The 17,939-nt window shown below is 42.3% G+C and overlaps 1 protein-coding gene across 2 annotated transcripts in view; it reads left to right on the forward strand.

Annotated features, from left to right (window-relative positions):
• Window positions 1-17,939, forward strand: part of CSMD3 (CUB and Sushi multiple domains 3) — a 1,240,207-nt gene that overhangs the window by 769,166 nt on the left and 453,102 nt on the right. For both annotated transcript variants that reach the window (XM_084620231.1, XM_084620232.1), the window contains one exon: window positions 4,373-4,561. In XM_084620231.1, the coding sequence (XP_084476357.1) occupies window positions 4,373-4,561 (189 nt within the window). The remainder of the gene's footprint in view (window positions 1-4,372; window positions 4,562-17,939) is intronic.

Raw genomic sequence — 17,939 nt, forward strand, 5'->3', positions numbered from 1 at the left:
ACGATAGAAAACTTCTTTCAAACTGAAAATGTACATACAAAGTGAATTCATAAATATTAATATTTGATCTTGTCCTTTACTTTCTACATAATGCAACTCTATGGTGAATCTTAATGGTAAATTAAGTTCTTCTTAGGCATTGTGTCATAGTCTGATGTTACTTTCAGCATGACCTACATATTTCAGATTGTAGTGTACTGTAATTGAAATAAAAAATGCTATAGTAAAACTTTCTCATTTAAATTACTCAGCTGCGGTGTTCTCTCTTGGAAACAGTGGTTTGTACCTGTCTAGGGAAACTCGCCAGGTACACAAGGAAGGTGATGGGATATGTTCCAAGGTGGTAGGAAGGATGACATTCATATAATCTTTTTTAAATCACTTGGCAAAAATGGTTTTGCCATCAACTTTGTTATTTTGTGTGAACAGCACTTTATATAGCAGACTAGTGCATATCTCCCTGACCTTGGCAGCATTACATAGGTGACATTTTCACATGAATAAGCTGTTCTTGAATGACTTCTTCAAGGTACTCAGCTTCTATTTAATATCAGGCATGTAGGTCTTCTGCTTCCAACTTTTTTTCTTCCACACTAATGGTTATTGGAACGGCTACAAGAAAATTATTCCCACATGATTTTATTGTTTAAGATTGTTTGTGACCCTTTTACATTATCCCAGAAAAGTAAGAACACTGACTTTAAGCTACAATATGTAAGTACTAACTTCTATTGCACAAAGATCAGGGTGCTGCAAGTTCCTGTAGACACTATGTGAAGACTGCTTTCACATTGTCTGCAGTTGATCTAAGAAAATCTGCTAGCAGTTATAAAATGTTTTGTGTTTCCCCTCCCTGGAGTTTTTCTTGTATCTGATGGATAATTGAGGATCTCCCCCATTTTTTACAGCTTTAACCCACTTTGATGTCTTTTAAAGGACAATGTCCTTTCATCCAGAAAGACTGGATGGTACTTTATCAAAATCCATCAGTGCCTTTCCTTATTCATCTGGAGGAATAACTGTTGAGTGACACAAGTCACTACCTCTGCTCAACATTTGAGCACACCGTATCTCCCCTGTACCCTGCTTCCGCTTGCTGGGAAGTAAATTGTGAATCTCTGCCCCACAGTGCAGATAAATATTAGTTCTTGTCTGGAAACATATGGAACAAATTGGAAGTGGTTAAAGGAAATTGGGATAGGGAATAAGACAGAGAATATCTTATTGCACTTATATAAATCCATGGTATGCTCACATCTTGAATACTGCGTACAGATGTGGTCTCCTCATCTCAAAAAAGATATACTGGCATTGGAAAAGGTTCAGAGATGGGCAACGAAAATGATTAGGGGTTTGGAACGGGTCCCCTGTGAGGAGAGATTAAAGAGGCTAGGACTTTTTAGCTTGGAAAAAAGGAAACTAAGGGGAGATATGATAGAGGTATATAAAATCATGAGTGGTGTGGAGAAAGTGAATAAGGAAAAGTTATTTACTTGTTCCCATAGTATAAGAACTTGGGGCCACCAAATGAAATTAATGGGCAGCAGGTTTAAAAGAAATAAAAGGAAGTTCTTCTTCATTCAGCGCACAGTCAACCTGTGGAACTCCTTGCCTGAGGAGGTTGTGAAGGCTAGGATTATAATAGGGTTTAAAAGAGAACTAGATAAATTCATGGAGGTTAAGTCCATTAATGGCTATTAGCTAGGATGGGTAAGGAATGGTGTCCCTAGCCTCTGTTTGTCAGAGGGTGGAGATGGAAGGCAGGAGAGAGATCACTTGATCATTACCTGTTAGGTTCACTCCCTCTGGGGTACCTGACATTGGTCACTGTCAGTAGACAGGATACTGGTCTGGATGGACCTTTGGCTGACCCAGTATGGGCATTCTTATGTTGATTGGTCAATTTAACTACCTTCACAAAGGTTCATCTCTGCTAGAGTCTCAGGAGTCCCTCCTTTAATTTTCCTTTATAAAGCACTTCTTCTCCTTTGAGAATTGCCTTCACAGATCTTCACTCTTGCAGTCACACTCTTTGTCATATAAATCCAAGAGTGAGAATCTGTGAAGATAATACCATTAGAGAAGTTAAATTATTGGTAAGTAACTTAGATGACCTTATCACTAAACACGTGTTTACCCTATTGTGCAGTACTTTTTGTTTTCTGTATGTCTACATCATGATATTTTACAGTATCATGAATTATTTGTTTAAAAAAATAAGAATGGTATAATAAGAAATTACACGCAGAACTACTGTCAAAATGTATACATTTTTTTGACCAGATTATTACCATTTAAGGAATATTTTTCCATTAATGACCTGAATAATTTCTCTTGGAAGAAAGTTATTGCTCACTTGACATTCAATTACATCTACAGTGTAAGGTTGAGTAATAGTTGAGACCTGTATAGTGTTACATAACTATATAAAATCTTGATACATAACTCAATCATAGCTAGATAAGGGGCACAGTACTGCAGGTATTCCCTCAAAGCAATATTGTACTTTGGGGAGGGAAGAGAGGAATTATCTGCCAGTTTCATGGTCATGATTTTTTCTCTTGATATAGGTTTTATCATAGAGTAGATAGGAACCTGATGAGCCTCAGACAGGGCAATGGCATAACCCTTCTCTCCCCACCATTCCCAATAACCAAAATACCGAGGCCTTGATTGAGGAAAGCAGTTACATATGTACTTAAGCCCATCCCTGGTTAGGGCAGCACTTAAGCCCAAAACTTTAATAGACCTTAAACACATGCTTAAGTTCAAGCATTTGTTTAAGTTTTGTCATGAATCAGGGGCTGAATCATATAAATTGAATATGCACAGTAGCTTTCTGATACTTTTTCTGTTCCCCTATGCACGCAAATAAATGGTGTCTCACCTAATCACAGCTAAAATTCAGAATTGTGTATGCACCCGTTCAAATTCTTCCAAGGCTCCTACCATTTCAGCACACATTCTCCTATTTCTTTTGTCCTGGGTGCAGAATATTAAAAAGCTCCATCAATTTCATATACATATATTTTGAGGGGCAAAAGTCAACACTTGCCACAACAGAAAAAAGTCAGAAGACAAAGTAAGTCCATTAAATATACTATACTGCCAAAGTAGTTTGTCTATTCTATTAGAAATGAACCAAATCTGTGCTTTTTTAATAAGATTTTTTTATTTTCTAAGATAATTTTATTGGTAATAAAATATGTATTCAAGCTATAACTTGACACATTCAGAATGTACATCTTAACACTATATTTTATAAAGAAGAAATGAGCTGCAGTAGTAACTGTTCTGTTCTGTTGACCATCCACTAAGGGTATCTGCCTGGGTAGTAGCTGTACCATACTCATACAGTGCTTTTTTTCCTTCTCATCTGATTCTTCCTGGTTCACCTTATATTCTTCAGAGCAGCCAGCTTCTAACTGACTTTTCCTTATGGGTAATATTAATTAGCAATGGCTCCTTTACAGTACCCAACTTTTCCACCATCCTGTTGGTACCTGATGACTTTCTCTGCCTTTGTTTTTTCTGTACTGTTGAAATTATTTTTCTTCTACTTTGCTTGGATAGAGTAGAAAGGTCTTGCCCAACCATTCTCTTTGTCTTGGATTACACACTTCCATTTTCTGGTGCTTTAACTTTTTGCTTCTAAGTATACTTATTCCATTACTGGTACTGATTTCAGAAGCAAAACAAACCATCTGTCATGTTTTTCCTTCAAAGATCTTGGAGGAGTTTCCTAGATTCAGTTGTGAAGGTTTTTGGATTGTTTTATTTCAGTTATAACACATTTGGCAGTAAAATATATTCTTTGGATTAAAACAATATACCAAATCAACCAGCCAATCAACCAACCAAATAAGATTCTGAATAGGAAATAAAATCTGAAATTGTTGTTTGCTTTCTGCAACAGATTTCTTTCTGTTTGTAGCTATATTTCTCTGAAATGTCATTCCCATTCTTATACAGTCTATTAATGAACTTTCTGTTTTGTTTTCTTAACTGAAATATTGAGATTTGTTTTTTCCTTTTGGGTTTTTCCCTCCCTGTTTTTTCCCACTGGAATTATGCACAATATGACTTTTTTGCTGAGAAACTAACTTTAAAGATTTGAATTTTGTGACACATCTAAAATTAAGCTGCCGCTTGTTTCTTTCCTCTTCGGCTCCCTTTCTCCTCTTCTCTGTTTCTGCAGGAGCTCATAGCTCATGTAACAAGTTAGGCTATTCAGTTACACACACAAATGTAGGCCAAGATAACTTAGCGAAATCTGTGCTACAATAGTGATTTGCTATTTTTTTTCCAGCACAGTTGAATGCATTTTAAAAAACATTACTTAGGTTTTTGTCATGTTTCCTTTGCATTCCAGGTGTAACAGTTAATACATATTCTTGTTTGGATCCTGGCATACCAGTTCATGGACGTCGTTACGGTCATGACTTCTCTATTGGTTCCACTGTATCATTCAGTTGTGATCCAGGGTATAGGCTAAGCCATGAAGAGCCTCTGCTATGTGAAAAAAACCATTGGTGGAGTCACCCGCTTCCAACTTGTGATGGTAAGAATGAATTAACTAGGTATAAAAGTGTATCTATGACATGTACAGGTTTTTCTGAGACATGAGGAACTCTGATGTTTAAGACTGTTTATTTTGAAATAATATACCCCTTTGTACAGAAATATTTAATTGTAGAAGCAGAGCACAACATACAGCTCATTGAACCAGTAGATAATAGAGGGTATATCTACATTAGAGTGTATTTTCCCTCATTAATTGATTTGCCAATTAACTTAAGGTATTTAACATGTTAGTAAAAGCTTGTCTGGACTAGAGCTGGGTGAATAGCTGTTTTGTGTGTGTGTGTGTGTGTTTGCTTTTTAAATCAGAACTGTGAATGAACTGAAAAAAATCAGTTTGTGTTCAACAGAATCCAAATTTTTGGCAAATCAAAAAAGTCCACTTTGAAATATTTCATTTGACATGAAATATTTTATTCTTGGGAATTTTTAAAGGACTACACTCACAAGACAGGAACTGTGGGGAGGGGACAGTGCTGGTGTCCCCCATATAACAGTGGATACAAAGTGGAACAGCTTGTTGCAAATTATACCTGATAGGTCACGCGCAGTTCGAGTCTAGGCTGAGGCACACGAACAAAGTCCACAACTGCAGAGTTCCCAAAGATATTAAGTTTATTATGCTCGAGCGTGGTGCCCCCCTGCTAGTAAGAAGGGGACCCCAAATGCAGGTTATACAAAGATTATATACCTTTTAGCAAAGCATGTTGCCCTCATGCATCGGAAACCTTAGCCAATAGACAAACCCTTTCCTTATCTACCACCTATCCCTGCTAGGTACATTCCCTGTGCTAAACTATTACTTCAACTACACAACATGGTCCTAAAGCAATGCATCAGTAACCGTTCTTATCAGGATGGGAGGCCCACATCACAAGGCCAGGAGGCAGGGAGTTAGGAACAGACAAAGAACAGAAACCGGGAATCGAGACAGGCTGGAAACAAGGGGGAGGGTTTTCACAGGAATGCAGTATCTAAGGAACACTCCTCCTGATGCATGATGTGCTTGCTTTTAGACAATGGTGGACCCCTAACCAGATTGGAGTCACATATACTAACTTTTCCTTAACAAGCTTCACCAGGAGAGATTGAGATAGACTTGCTCCAGAGTACCCCATACACTCTCGGGAGGTGGGAGACTCATGTATAAGTCCCTGTTCCACATCAGGTAGAGAGGGGGAACTGAACCTGGCTCTCCCACATCCTCAGTGAGCACTTACTCCTCCTGTGTAAGAAAAAAAAAACATCAGCTGAAACTATTTGGTCAATTTCTGTCAAATTCACAATTAGTTTCAGATTGACAAAAACTGCACTTTTCAATGAATAAATTACTCATCCAAATATTTCAGCCAGCTCTAGTCTGCCTCCCCACCCCCAACCCCCAAACTCCCATTTGCTCCAGGATTGAATCATAGAAGATTAGGTTTGGAAGAAACCTCAGGAGGTCATCTAGTCCAACCCCCTGCCCAAAGCAGGACCAACCAAAACTAAATCATCCCGGCGAGGGCTTTGTCAAGCCAGGCCTTAAAAACCTCTCAGGATGGAGATTCCACCACTTCCCTAGACAACCCACCACCTCCTAGTGAAACAGTTTCTCCTAATATGCAACCTAGACCTCCCTCACTGCAACTTGAGAGCATTTCTCCTTGTTCTGTCATCTGCCACTACTGAGAACAGCCTAGCTCCATCCTCTTTGATCCCCCCTTCAGGTAGTTGAAGGCTGCTATTAAATCCCCCCTCACTCTTCTCTTCTGCAGACTAAATAAGCCCAGTTCTCTCAGCCTCTTCTCATAAGTCATGTGTCCCAGAGCCCTAATCATTTTTGTTGTCCTCCGCTGGACTCTCTCCAATTTGTCCACATCCTTTCTGTAGTGGGGGCCCCAAAATTGGACCCAATACTCCAGATGTGGCCTCACCAGTGCCAAATAGAAGGGGATAATTACTTCCCTCGATCTGCTGGCAATGCTCCTACTAATGCAGCCCAATATGCCGTTAGCCTTCTTGGCAACAAGGGCACATTGCTGACTCATATCCAGCTTCTCATCCATTGTAATCCCCGGGTCCTTTTCTGCGGAACTGCCACTAAGCCAGTCGGTCCCCAGCCTGTAGCAGTGCATGGGATTCTTCCATCCTAAGTGAAGGACTCCGCACTTGTCCTTGCACTCATCAAATTTCTTTTGGCCCAATCCTCCAATTTGTCTAGGTCACTCTGGACCCTATCCTTACCCTTCAGCGTATCTACCTCTCCCCCCAGCTTAGTATCATCTCTGAACTTGCTGAGGGTGCAATCCACCCCATTATCCAGATCATTAATGAACATGTTGAACAAAACCGGCCCCAGGGCACTCTGCTTGATACCGGCTGCCAACTAGACATCAAGCTGTTGATCACTACCCATTAAGCCCGAAGATCTAGCCAGCTTTCTATCCACCTTATAGGGTACAAATGTGGTTGGGTATCCATTTAATGGGTAATCACTTAACTCCAGGTAAAAATTCAGGTGAAGATACAACTTCAGAGATAGCTGAGATCTAGAGTCACTTTGTTTGTGTATGATTTCCACAAGACTGCATTTTCCCAAATCTCAACATATTGAATTCTTTATTGCTGTGTACTTGGACTATCACTAAACCCTGTGTCATAAATATAAAGGGAAGGGTAACAACCTTCCTGTATACAGTACTATAAAATCCCTCCTGGCCAGAGGCACAAAATCCTTTTACCTGTAAAGGGTTAAGAAGCTCAGGTAACCTGGCTGGCACCTGACCAAAAGGACCAATAATGGGACAAGATACTTTCAAAGCTGGAGAGGTGAGTGGGGAAGTTTGTTTGTCTGTTCTGTGTGCTTGCCGGACACAGATCAAGGAAACAAGCAATCCAACTCCATTAGAATTAGTAAGTAGTAGCAAGGGAATGTGTTAGCTTAATTTTGTTTTGGCTTGTGATTTTCTCTGTGCTGAGAGGAAGGTGTATTCCTGGTTTTTCTTTTTGTAACTTTAAAGTTTGGTCCAGAGGGAAATCCTCCATGTTTTTGAGACTGATTGACCTGTAAGATTATCTTCCATTCTAATTTTACAGAGGTGCTTCTTTTACCTTTTTTCTTTCTCATAAAGTTCTGTTTCTTTTAGAATCTGATTGGGGTTTTTTTGTGTGTGTCCTAAAAAAACCCAAGGTTGGTCTGTGCTCATCTTCTTTATTCTCAAGCCTCCCCAGGAAAGGTGGTGCAGGGGCTTGGGGGAATATTAGTGGGGAGTAGGAACTCCAAGTGGTCCTTTCCCTGAGTTTGTCTAAATCACTTGGTAGTGGCAGTGTTACCTAATGCAAGGTACAAGAGAGAATTTGTGCCTTGGGGAGTTTTTAACCTAAGCTGGTAGAAATAAGCTTAGGGGGTCTTGCATGCAGGTCCTTACGTCTGTACCTTAGAGTTCAGCGTGGGGAGGGAACCCTGACACCTTATTTCCCATTCTGGCAGCCTGAGCATCCATCCATACCACCTCAGAGTTGATGATTGTGTATATGGATGTGAAGTCAGACAAAAACAACATGTTTGAATGGCAAATTCAGACTGATGCCCAGTACTACATCTGACATTTTGTATAAAAGATCTTTTGAAACAAGAGCTGCAATGAGCTCCCTGTCAGATGAGAAGATGGTGTTCACATGACATTTTCACTGTGTGTGTTTTTCAGCAATTAACTATTGCCTCAGCCTGGTTATTGCATTGGGAAGGCCTGACATAGTTCTTATCCCCTCTTTCTTGACTACATTTGAGGTATTTTTCAGCATTAGTTTCCTTTCTTTACCCCATTAGTAAAAAATATTTTTATGAGTGTAGAACATCTTGTATAACAATAAGCATTATTAGAAGAAATCTGCTAGGTTAGCATTAGGGTCTGTTCAGCAGAAGTTCTGTTGCTTACTGTTACATCACATATATAGAGCAGAAGTCACTACTCTTATTATACAAAATTGCCCATACAGTTAATATCTGCTGATATTGGATAGGAAGTAGAAAACTGAGGATTAAGGGTTAATTAAAATAATAAAGAAGTTAATTGACTCATTAATGCCTGGTTTATTATGAAGAAAGTTATTGCATTATTCATGATCTTCCCTATTGCAGGTTTTGGTATATATCAGGTTGGCACCTCACTTTTTTAATTCAGCAAACAACTCAGATTTGAAGCTGAGATTCATTTGGAGGTGCCATGAAATGTTGATCTTAAGGATTTGCATTGATGAAAGGGTGGGTGACAAGCCTCCTCTCTGAATCTGGCATTCTGTAGTTGTGGGATACACTTCATAATAGGGTCTCTGAATCACAGTTGCACTCTTTGAGTGAAGAGCTGTTGATCTCCCTTAGTTCACAAAACCAGAAAAACTAATTTATGCTGACTAGCCCCTATATACAGGGGTAATGTTTCCTTAAGCGGCTAGGTACTAGATGCTAACCATCTAAAACAAACAATGTTAACATGCTCTCTGTGAGTAATATACTCTGCTGTGCAATAACCTTACACATTGTGATACATTTCTTCTTCAAGATGCTGAACTAGCATGCAATTCATCAAGTAAATGAGATTTTTTTTCTCTAGAGCACATTGCAGTATTGAGTGTATTTATTCTAGTAAATTTAATCAATTCATGGTTACATTAATTCAAATTTAATTGCTGAATCTTTAACTTTGGAGTGATTTATAAATAGGACCAGGTCTAGACTGGACCTTAGGGAAGTGAACATTTGCCCTGTGGGCTTGCATCAACAATGCTTTGATTTAAACCATACCTTTCTGGGGAGAGAAACTCCTGTAGCAACTCTTCCCATTGAGTGTGTGTAAATATTCAGGGTGAGGAGAGGAGTCGGTAGCAAAATATCTCTGCATTGGCTCCTCTTCGAAGTAGAAGAAATCTGTTGGGTGGTGCCCTTCCTGTTCGCTGGAAGAGAATAAATTATAAAGATTACAAGTTTGGCTGATGAAGGTAACACTGTTGACATAATATATTTAGACTTCTCTAAGGTGTTGACTTGGTACAGCCTGACTTTTTGATTAAAAAACTAGAATAATATAAAAAATAATATTGGCACACATTAAATGGATTAAAAATTGGCTAAATGATACATCTCAAAATGTAATTATAAATTGGGAATGGTTATCAAGAGTTTCCAGTGGGGTTTCCGCAAAGATTGGTTCTTGGCCGTACGTTATTTAACATTTCTGTTAATGATGCCGAAACGAAAAAAAAATCACTGACAAAGTTTGCAGATGAGACAAAAATTGGGAGAGAGATAATGAAGAGGTCAGCTCACTGAGTCAGAGCGACCTGGATCGCTTGGTAAACTGAGTGCAAACAAACAATATGTGTGTTTTTAATACAGCTAAATGTAAATGTATATATCTCGTAAAAAAAGAACATAGGCCTCACTTATAAGATGAGGTACTCTATCCTGGGAAGCAGTGATTCTGAAAAAAGATTTGGTGATCATGGTGGATAATCAGCGTGACACTGTGTGTGACACTGTGGCCAAAAAAGCTAGTGCAGTCCTGGGATGCATAAATTGGGGAATCTTGAGTAGGAGTAGAGTGGTTATTTTACATTTATATTTGGCACTGGTGCAATCACTGCTGTAATACTGTGTCTTGTTCTAATGCCCAGAATTCAAGAAGGATGTTGATAAATTGGAGAGGGTTCAGAGAAGAGCCATGAGAATGATTAAAGGATTCGAAAACATGCTTTACAGCGATAAATTCAAAGAGCTCAATCTGTTTAGTTTAACAAAGAAAAGGTTAAGGGGACACTTGATTACAACATGAGGAACAAATATTTAGTAAAGGGCTCTTCAATCTAGCGGAGAAAGGTATAATACTGGAAGTTCAATGTAGACAAATTCAAATTCAGACTGGAAATAAGCCATACATTTTTAACAGCAAGACCCATTGGAACAATTTGCAAAGGATCATAGTAGAGTTGTAATCACTGACCATTTATTAATCAAAATGGAATGTTTTTTTCTAAAAGATATACTCTAGGAATTATTTTGTGGAAGTTCTCTGTCTGTTATACAGGAGGTCAGAATAGAGGATCACAATGGTCCCATTAGGCCTTGAAATCTATTAATATTTAGCTTGGATATTACAACTTTCAGTTCTTCCTGTTTATTCCCCATTTGCCTTGTATTGGTGTGTAGATGTTCAGCAGATTTCCCCCAGTGTATTCCCTCTTTATTCTCCTTTGACCCTATTGTGTAATTTATGTTTTCCTCTCCCCAGCTAGAAGTCCTATGTCAGTGTTACTTTTTTTTATACCTACTTTTTGCCTTTTGAGACATAAATCCTCTGAACTTCGGTTAAACACCTCCTCACTAGATTTAAAAGTTGGTGTCAAAAAGGCTCTTCCCCTTCTTGGTCAGGTAGACCCCATCTCTTCCCAGAAATCCTCCCTCCTGGAACAGCAACCCATAGTTGAGGAATCCAGAGTCCTCCTGTTGACACCATTTGCACAGCCATGCACTTCTCTCTAGGATGTGCCTCTCCCTATCTGAAAATACCACCTGTGCCCCCAACCCCTTCACCCTGTTTTGCAGAACCCTGTTGTCACTGCTGATCTACTGAGATTCATATCTGTTGGTAGCATTAGTGTCCATATAAATGAATAGCATGGAGTGGTGGTCTGAGGCAGAGGTGCCAGAACTGGGGGAGAGGCCAGGGGAGCCATGCCCACCCCCCACTTCTAAAAGTTTGCAGGCTATGCTCACCCACTTTTTAACATGGGTGTAGTTTGGGGGACAGAGGTTGCATTGTCTCCCAAACTGCAAGCCTTGAGTAGGCATGGAGTGGCTCAGGCAGGGGCTGCACTTTGTGATGGTGGAGCTAATGATCAGCTCCCCTGCCATGAAGCACAGCCCAGGCCCATGGCACCATCTTTTTGCCAGTGGGGTTGCTGAGGTGGGTCTTAGACTCCCTCCCATTGCCATAAGGCTCAGCCCCTGTAAGTGTCCCCGTTCCTGTTCCTCCTCTTTCCCCCAAGGCCCTGCCTCCTGACCAGGTTGGAAGCCAGAGCTGGATTGTGATAAGAGCCTCCCAAGGAGCCCGGGCCACTGTGGGGAGCCCTAGACCCTCCACCTGCCCTGCGCAGAGGACCGGGTGCCCCAGAGCAGACCCGGGCTTGTGTTTCTGCCCCAGGGCATGTCACCCAGGCTAGGTGGAGGGTCTGAGGTTCCCCTCAGCAACCCGGGCTCCCTGGGCGGCTCTTACCACAGCCTAGCTTCGGCTTCTGGCCTGGCCAGGAGGTGGGGCCATAGGGGTGGGGCTTCAGGGGAAGAGGAGAAGCAGGGGGTGGGGCCACAGAGGGGGTGGGGCTTTGTGCCCCCCTACTTCTACCGAGGTTTTGGCACTCCTGGTCAGAGGGACAGATGAGCCTTGACAGTCTTTCTGTAACATCTTGGATGCAGCCTCCAGTTAGGCAGCACACCTCCTGGGATGTTAGGTTAGGTTGCTTTGTCCTCTTCAGAAGGGAGTCCCTAACCACCGCCAACCTACTTCTCCTTCTCCTGGGTGTGGTGACCTCGAACCTCTCAGCTTTGTGAGCAAATGGATCCTTCTCCTTAGCCACTGGCTCTGCTCCTCTCCTCCTGTTGCCAGTACATCATATCATGTACTGGGAGACATGGGTGTGGGGTGGAACACTGTCTACTGCCCAAGGTGGCCAGCAGCCAGTCTCTTCAACGCAGAGCAGCTGGTTCTCCTTCCCATTCTTATGGCTTAATAGTCTCTAGTTGACTAGCATCCTGGATGTCTCAGTGTGTATCCTGTCAGTGAAGTCCTTGTGTTCCTGGATGTTATGCAGATGAGTTCTCTTACCTATTTCATGTGGTAGTCCATCAACAGATAACTCTCACACCAGGTGGTTCCTCCTGCTGAGCTTTCTTTGGCAGGGACATGCAGGCCACATTCCCAACAAATCAAGACCAAAGTCTGTGTTAAAGCCTCCAGGATCAGGATACCTGTCTAACCAGGCCCCCCACAGATACAGACAGAGGAATTGCTGGCAGTGGTGTTGGTGACTCACTGTTTTCCTCACATTGTGAGTTCTTCCTTGTAGAGGACCTGTAAATTGAAGAAAAATACCTACTTCCCTGGCTTCCTCTGCTGGTGAACTTAGCTGGCTAACTTCCTAAGTCTCCGAACTGCCTTCATCTCACAAGCCACATCATAGTGCATATCCACAAGGGAGGAGTTAAGTTTGCATGGACAACCTTAATTCTGGCATTTCCTAACTTTGCTACCTTAATAATATTCCTGTAACATAAGGGTTTGTATGTGGGTAATATTATATATGTAACACACACACACACACAACGGCATATAAAGATACTTCTGAAGAGCATATTTTTTTACTTTGATTGCATCATCTTGTACCTAATAGCATATATTTCCATACATTTTTCATCAAGACAGCAATTTATTCTGAGGAGAGTATTTTCATATCTCCCATACACAGGACCTGATTCTCTAGTGTGCTGCAACAGTTGTATGCTGGTGCAACTCCACTGAATTAGATGAGTCACGCCACCATAAAACTCTTGTCAAAGAGTGCAGTATTAAACCCACAGTCTTTAACAGGCCATAATTATCAATCCTCATCATTGGCAACCCAGTAATTTGTGGACTCCAGCACTATGTGGTATCATATTCTAGATGGCCATTGTGAAAATACACGCATACAGAAAAATATAAAATGAAGAAGTTGACACCAAATTATGCCCGGATTCTGGCTTCCATCGTGTCAAATATCCCTTTTTGTTAGTTAGTGGATGTATCTCTTCTATATCAATACAGCCAGAAAATCCTACACATTATTTTTATTTGTTCTACTATGGGTATTTAGTAATGTGTGAAGCACACATCTCAAAATATAGTATGGGGGATGCAATTCAATCTTTCACACAATTAGACAAAAACTGGAAACAATGCCATAGATAGATAGATAAAGAACAGCCATTCAAAAAGGTTGTTATGTCTCAGAGGAAGAGTTAGATTATCCAGTATCTCCTTTCTCTAGTTTTACACTGATCACACTTAGACCATTCCCATTTTTACCTAATCCACACACTTACCTATGGAGGTGAATGTACTCACCTGAATTTTCTGTCCATAATCCCGTCACAATGACTAGCCATTAGGAAGCATCTTTTTCTTCTGACAGAGGTTCTCAAGTGTAGGCACCAACTCCGTGGGTGCTCCGGGGCTGGATCACCCCTGGGGAAAAATTGGTGGGTGCTCCGTACCCACCGGCAGCTCCCCGTCCCCCCACCCCGCCCCAGCTCGCCTCCACTCTGCCTCCGCCTCCTCCCCTGAGCACGCCGCATGCCTGCTTTCCCCCGTAGCTCCCAGCGGTTGCCGCCACGAAACAGTTGTTTCGCGCGGCAAGTGCTGGGAGGGAGGGGGGAGGAGGTGGAATGCAGTGCACTCAGGGGAGGAGGAAGGGAGAGGATTTGGGGAGGGGTCCAACAGGAGCAGAGAGGAGGCGGAGTTGGGGCAGGGAATTTGGGGAAGGGGTTGGAATGGGGGCGGGGCCGGGGTGGAGTCGAGGGGGTGCTGGGGGACAGCGGGGGGCATGAGCACCCACCGGCACCATGAGAAGTTGGCGCCTATGTTCTCAAGTGTTTTCCTGTGTAGCTATTCTAACAGAATTTAGCCTTAAGCTTTAACAGTATAATATACTAAAACAAACAAAACAATGTAGACACTCTAGTCGAGTGGTGGGCTACCTGCGGCCTGTCAGGCTAATCCGCTGGCGGGCTGTGAGACAGTTTGTTTACATTGACTGTCTGCAGGCACGGCCGCCCGCAGCTCCCAGTGACTGCGGTTCACCATTCCCAGCCAATGGGAGCTGCGGGAAGCGCAGTTGGAAGCAAACTAAGGAATATTAGTGTTAATATATTTTTTAAAGCCCTAGTTATTTTAAATATACTTTTGTGTCATCTTGAGGACAATAAAATTTAAATTTACCTCTAAAATATTTGTTGACTCTGGAACTTCAAGGAATTGATTTTAATTATTTAAGTTATTTATTTATTTTAAATAACACTGAAGCTCTAGGATAGATGAACTATAATGGAAATTGGAGAAAATGTAGATTTTTTTGGTAAACTGTTCACAGCTTTACTTATCACCTGTAAGGACTGTAGTAATAAATAGAGTTATTTGGTACTAAACACCAGATTTGGCCCCTAGTGATGCTTAAAATATAGCAATGTATTCTCCTGTTTCATCATAACAAAAAAATGCTAATAAATGTTAACTTTAATTCAACGTTACAATTAAGAATAAATGTTGCTCCATTTGATCTTCATTTACTTTAAAAAAATAGAGAACATCAGCAAGAAATATTGTTGCAGCTAGAGCGAGTGCATTTAATGTTTATATTGAAAACACACAGATGGCCCAAATTAATTAACAAACATGATTTTGCAGTATAGTGGGTAACACATCAGAGGAAGGTGGAAAAGAGATTATCCTGTTTTTGTTGATGGATTGCTAAAATAAAATTACATACGCTAGAAAGTATATTGCTGATAGTATGTACCTATGGCACCTGCCCTAGCTGTGGTGGTTGACAGGTTCCCTGACCTATCCTCGGTTTATGCAGGAGCAGTCCAGTAACAGAGCTCTTAAGTCATGGGTACTCCTCCATTTCTGAAGGAGTTTGTTGGAAACTCCCTCCTGAAGTATATCTTCCTGAGTACCTCACTGGCTGCCTTTAGAGCAGTAGTTCTCCACTAGGAGTCTGGGACCCCCCAGGGGGCCCATGAGCAGGTTTAAGGGGTCCACCAAGTAGAGCCAGCATTAGACTCTCTGGGGCCCTTTGCAGAAAGTCGAAGCCTCACTGCATGGGGCTGAAGCCTAGGGCCCTGACCCCGCCACCTGGAGCTGAAGCCTAAGCCTGAGCAATGTGACTTCACGGGGGCTCCAGTGGTATGGGACCCCAGGCAGTTGCCCTGCTTACTACCCATTAACACCGGCTCTGGCTTTTCATAGAATCATAGAATCATAGAATATCAGGGTTGGAAGGGACCTCAGGAGGTCATCTAGTCCAACCCCCTGCTCAAAGCAGGACCAATCCCCAATTAAATCAACAAAGCCAGGACTTTGTCAAGCCTGACCTTAAAAACTTCTAAGGAAGGAGATTCTACCACCTCCCTTGGTAACACATTCCAGTGTTTCACCACCCTCCTAGTGAAAAAGTTTTTCCTAATATCCAACCTAAACCTCCCGCACTGCAACTTGAGACCATTACTCCTTGTCCTGTCCTCTTCTACCACTGAGAATAGTCTAGAACCATCCTCTCTGGAACCACCTCTCAGGTAGTTGAGAGCAGCTATCAAATCCCCCCTCATTCTTCTCTTCTGCAGACTAAACAATCCCAGTTGCCTCAGCCTCTCCTCATAAGTCATGTGTTCCAGACCCCTAATCATTTTTGTTGCCCTTCGCTGGACTCTTTCCAATTTATCCACATCCTTCTTGTAGTGTGGGGCCCAAAACTGGACACAGTACTCCAGATGAGGCCTCACCAATGTCGACTAGAGGGGGACGATCACGTCCCTCGATCTTCTCGCTATGCCCCTACTTATACATCCCAAAATGCCATTGGCCTTCTTGGCAACAAGGGCACACTGCTGACTCATATCCAGCTTCTCGTCCACTGTCACCCCTAGGTCCTTTTCCGCAGAACTGCTGCCTAGCCATTTGGTCCCTAGTCTGTAGCTGTGCATTGGGTTCTTCCGTCCTAAGTGCAGGACCCTGCACTTATCCTTATTGAACCTCATCAAATTTCTTTTGGCCCAATCCTCCAATTTGTCTAGGTCCCTCTGTATCCTATCCCTGCCCTCCAGTGTATCTACCACTCCTCACAGTTTAGTATCATCCGCAAATTTGCTGAGAGTGCAATCCACACCATCCTCCAGATCATTTATGAAGATATTGAACAAAACCGGCCCCAGGACTGACCCCTGGGGCACTCCACTTGACATCGGCTGCCAGCTAGACATGGAGCCATTGATCACTACCCGTTGAGCCCGACAATCTAGCCAACTTTCTATCCACCTTATAGTGCATTCATCCAGCCCATACTTCTTTAACTTGCTGACAAGAATACTGTGGGAGACCGTGTCAAAAGCTTTGCTAAAGTCAAGAAACAATACATACACTGCTTTCTCTTCATCCACAGAACCAGTAATCTCATCATAGAAGGCGATTAGATTAGTCAGGCATGACCTTCCCTTGGTGAATCCATGCTGACTGTTCTTGATCACTTTCCTCTCATGTAAGTGCTTCAGGATTGATTCTTTGAGGACCTGCTCCATGATTTTTCCGGGGACTGAGGTGAGGCTGACTGGCCTGTAGTTCCCAGGATCCTCCTTCTTCCCTTTTTTAAAGATTGGCACTACATTAGCCTTTTTCCAGTCATCTGGGACTTCCCCCGTTCACCACGAGTTTTCAAAGATAATGGCCAATGGCTCTGCAATCACAGCCGCCAATTCCTTTAGCACTCTCGGATGCAACTCGTCCGGCCCCATGGACTTGTGCACGTCCAGCTTTTCTAAATAGTCCCTAACCACCTCTTTCTCCACAGAGGGCTGGCCATCTATTCCCCATGTTGTGATGCCCAGCGCAGCAGTCTGGGAGCTGACCTTGTTAGTGAAGACAGAGGCAAAAAAAGCATTGAGTACATTAGCTTTTTCCACATCCTCCGTCACTAGGTTGCCTCCTTCATTCATTAAGGGGCCCACACTTTCCTTGGCTTTCTTCTTGTTGCCAACATACCTGAAGAAATCCTTCTTGTTACTTTTGACATCTCTTGCTAGCTGCAGCTCCAGGTATGATTTGGCCCTCCTGATTTCATTCCTACATGCCCGAGCAATATTTTTATACTCTTCCCTGGTCATATGTCCAACCTTCCACTTCTTGTAAGCTTCTTTTTTATGTTTAAGATCCACTAGGATTTCACCGTTAAGCCAAGCTGGTCGCCTGCCATATTTACTATTCTTTCGACTCATCGGGATGGTTTGTCCCTGTAACCTCAACAGGGATTCCTTGAAATACAGCCAGCTCTCCTGGACTCCTTTCCCCTTCATGTTAGTCCCCCAGGGGATCCTACCCATCCATTCCCTGAGGAAGTCGAAGTCTGCTTTCCTGAAGTCCAGGGTCCGTATCCTGCTGCTTACCTTTCTTCCCTTTGTCAGGATCCTGAACAAAACCAACTCATGGTCACTGCCTCCCAGATTCCCGTCCACTTTTGCTTCCCCCACTAATTCTTCCCTGTTTGTGAGCAGCAGGTCAAGAAAAGCTCTCCCCCTA

Source organism: Lepidochelys olivacea, assembly GCF_965140295.1.
Source record: "Lepidochelys olivacea isolate rLepOli2 genome assembly, chromosome: 2".
Lineage (NCBI taxonomy): Eukaryota > Metazoa > Chordata > Testudines > Cheloniidae > Lepidochelys > Lepidochelys olivacea.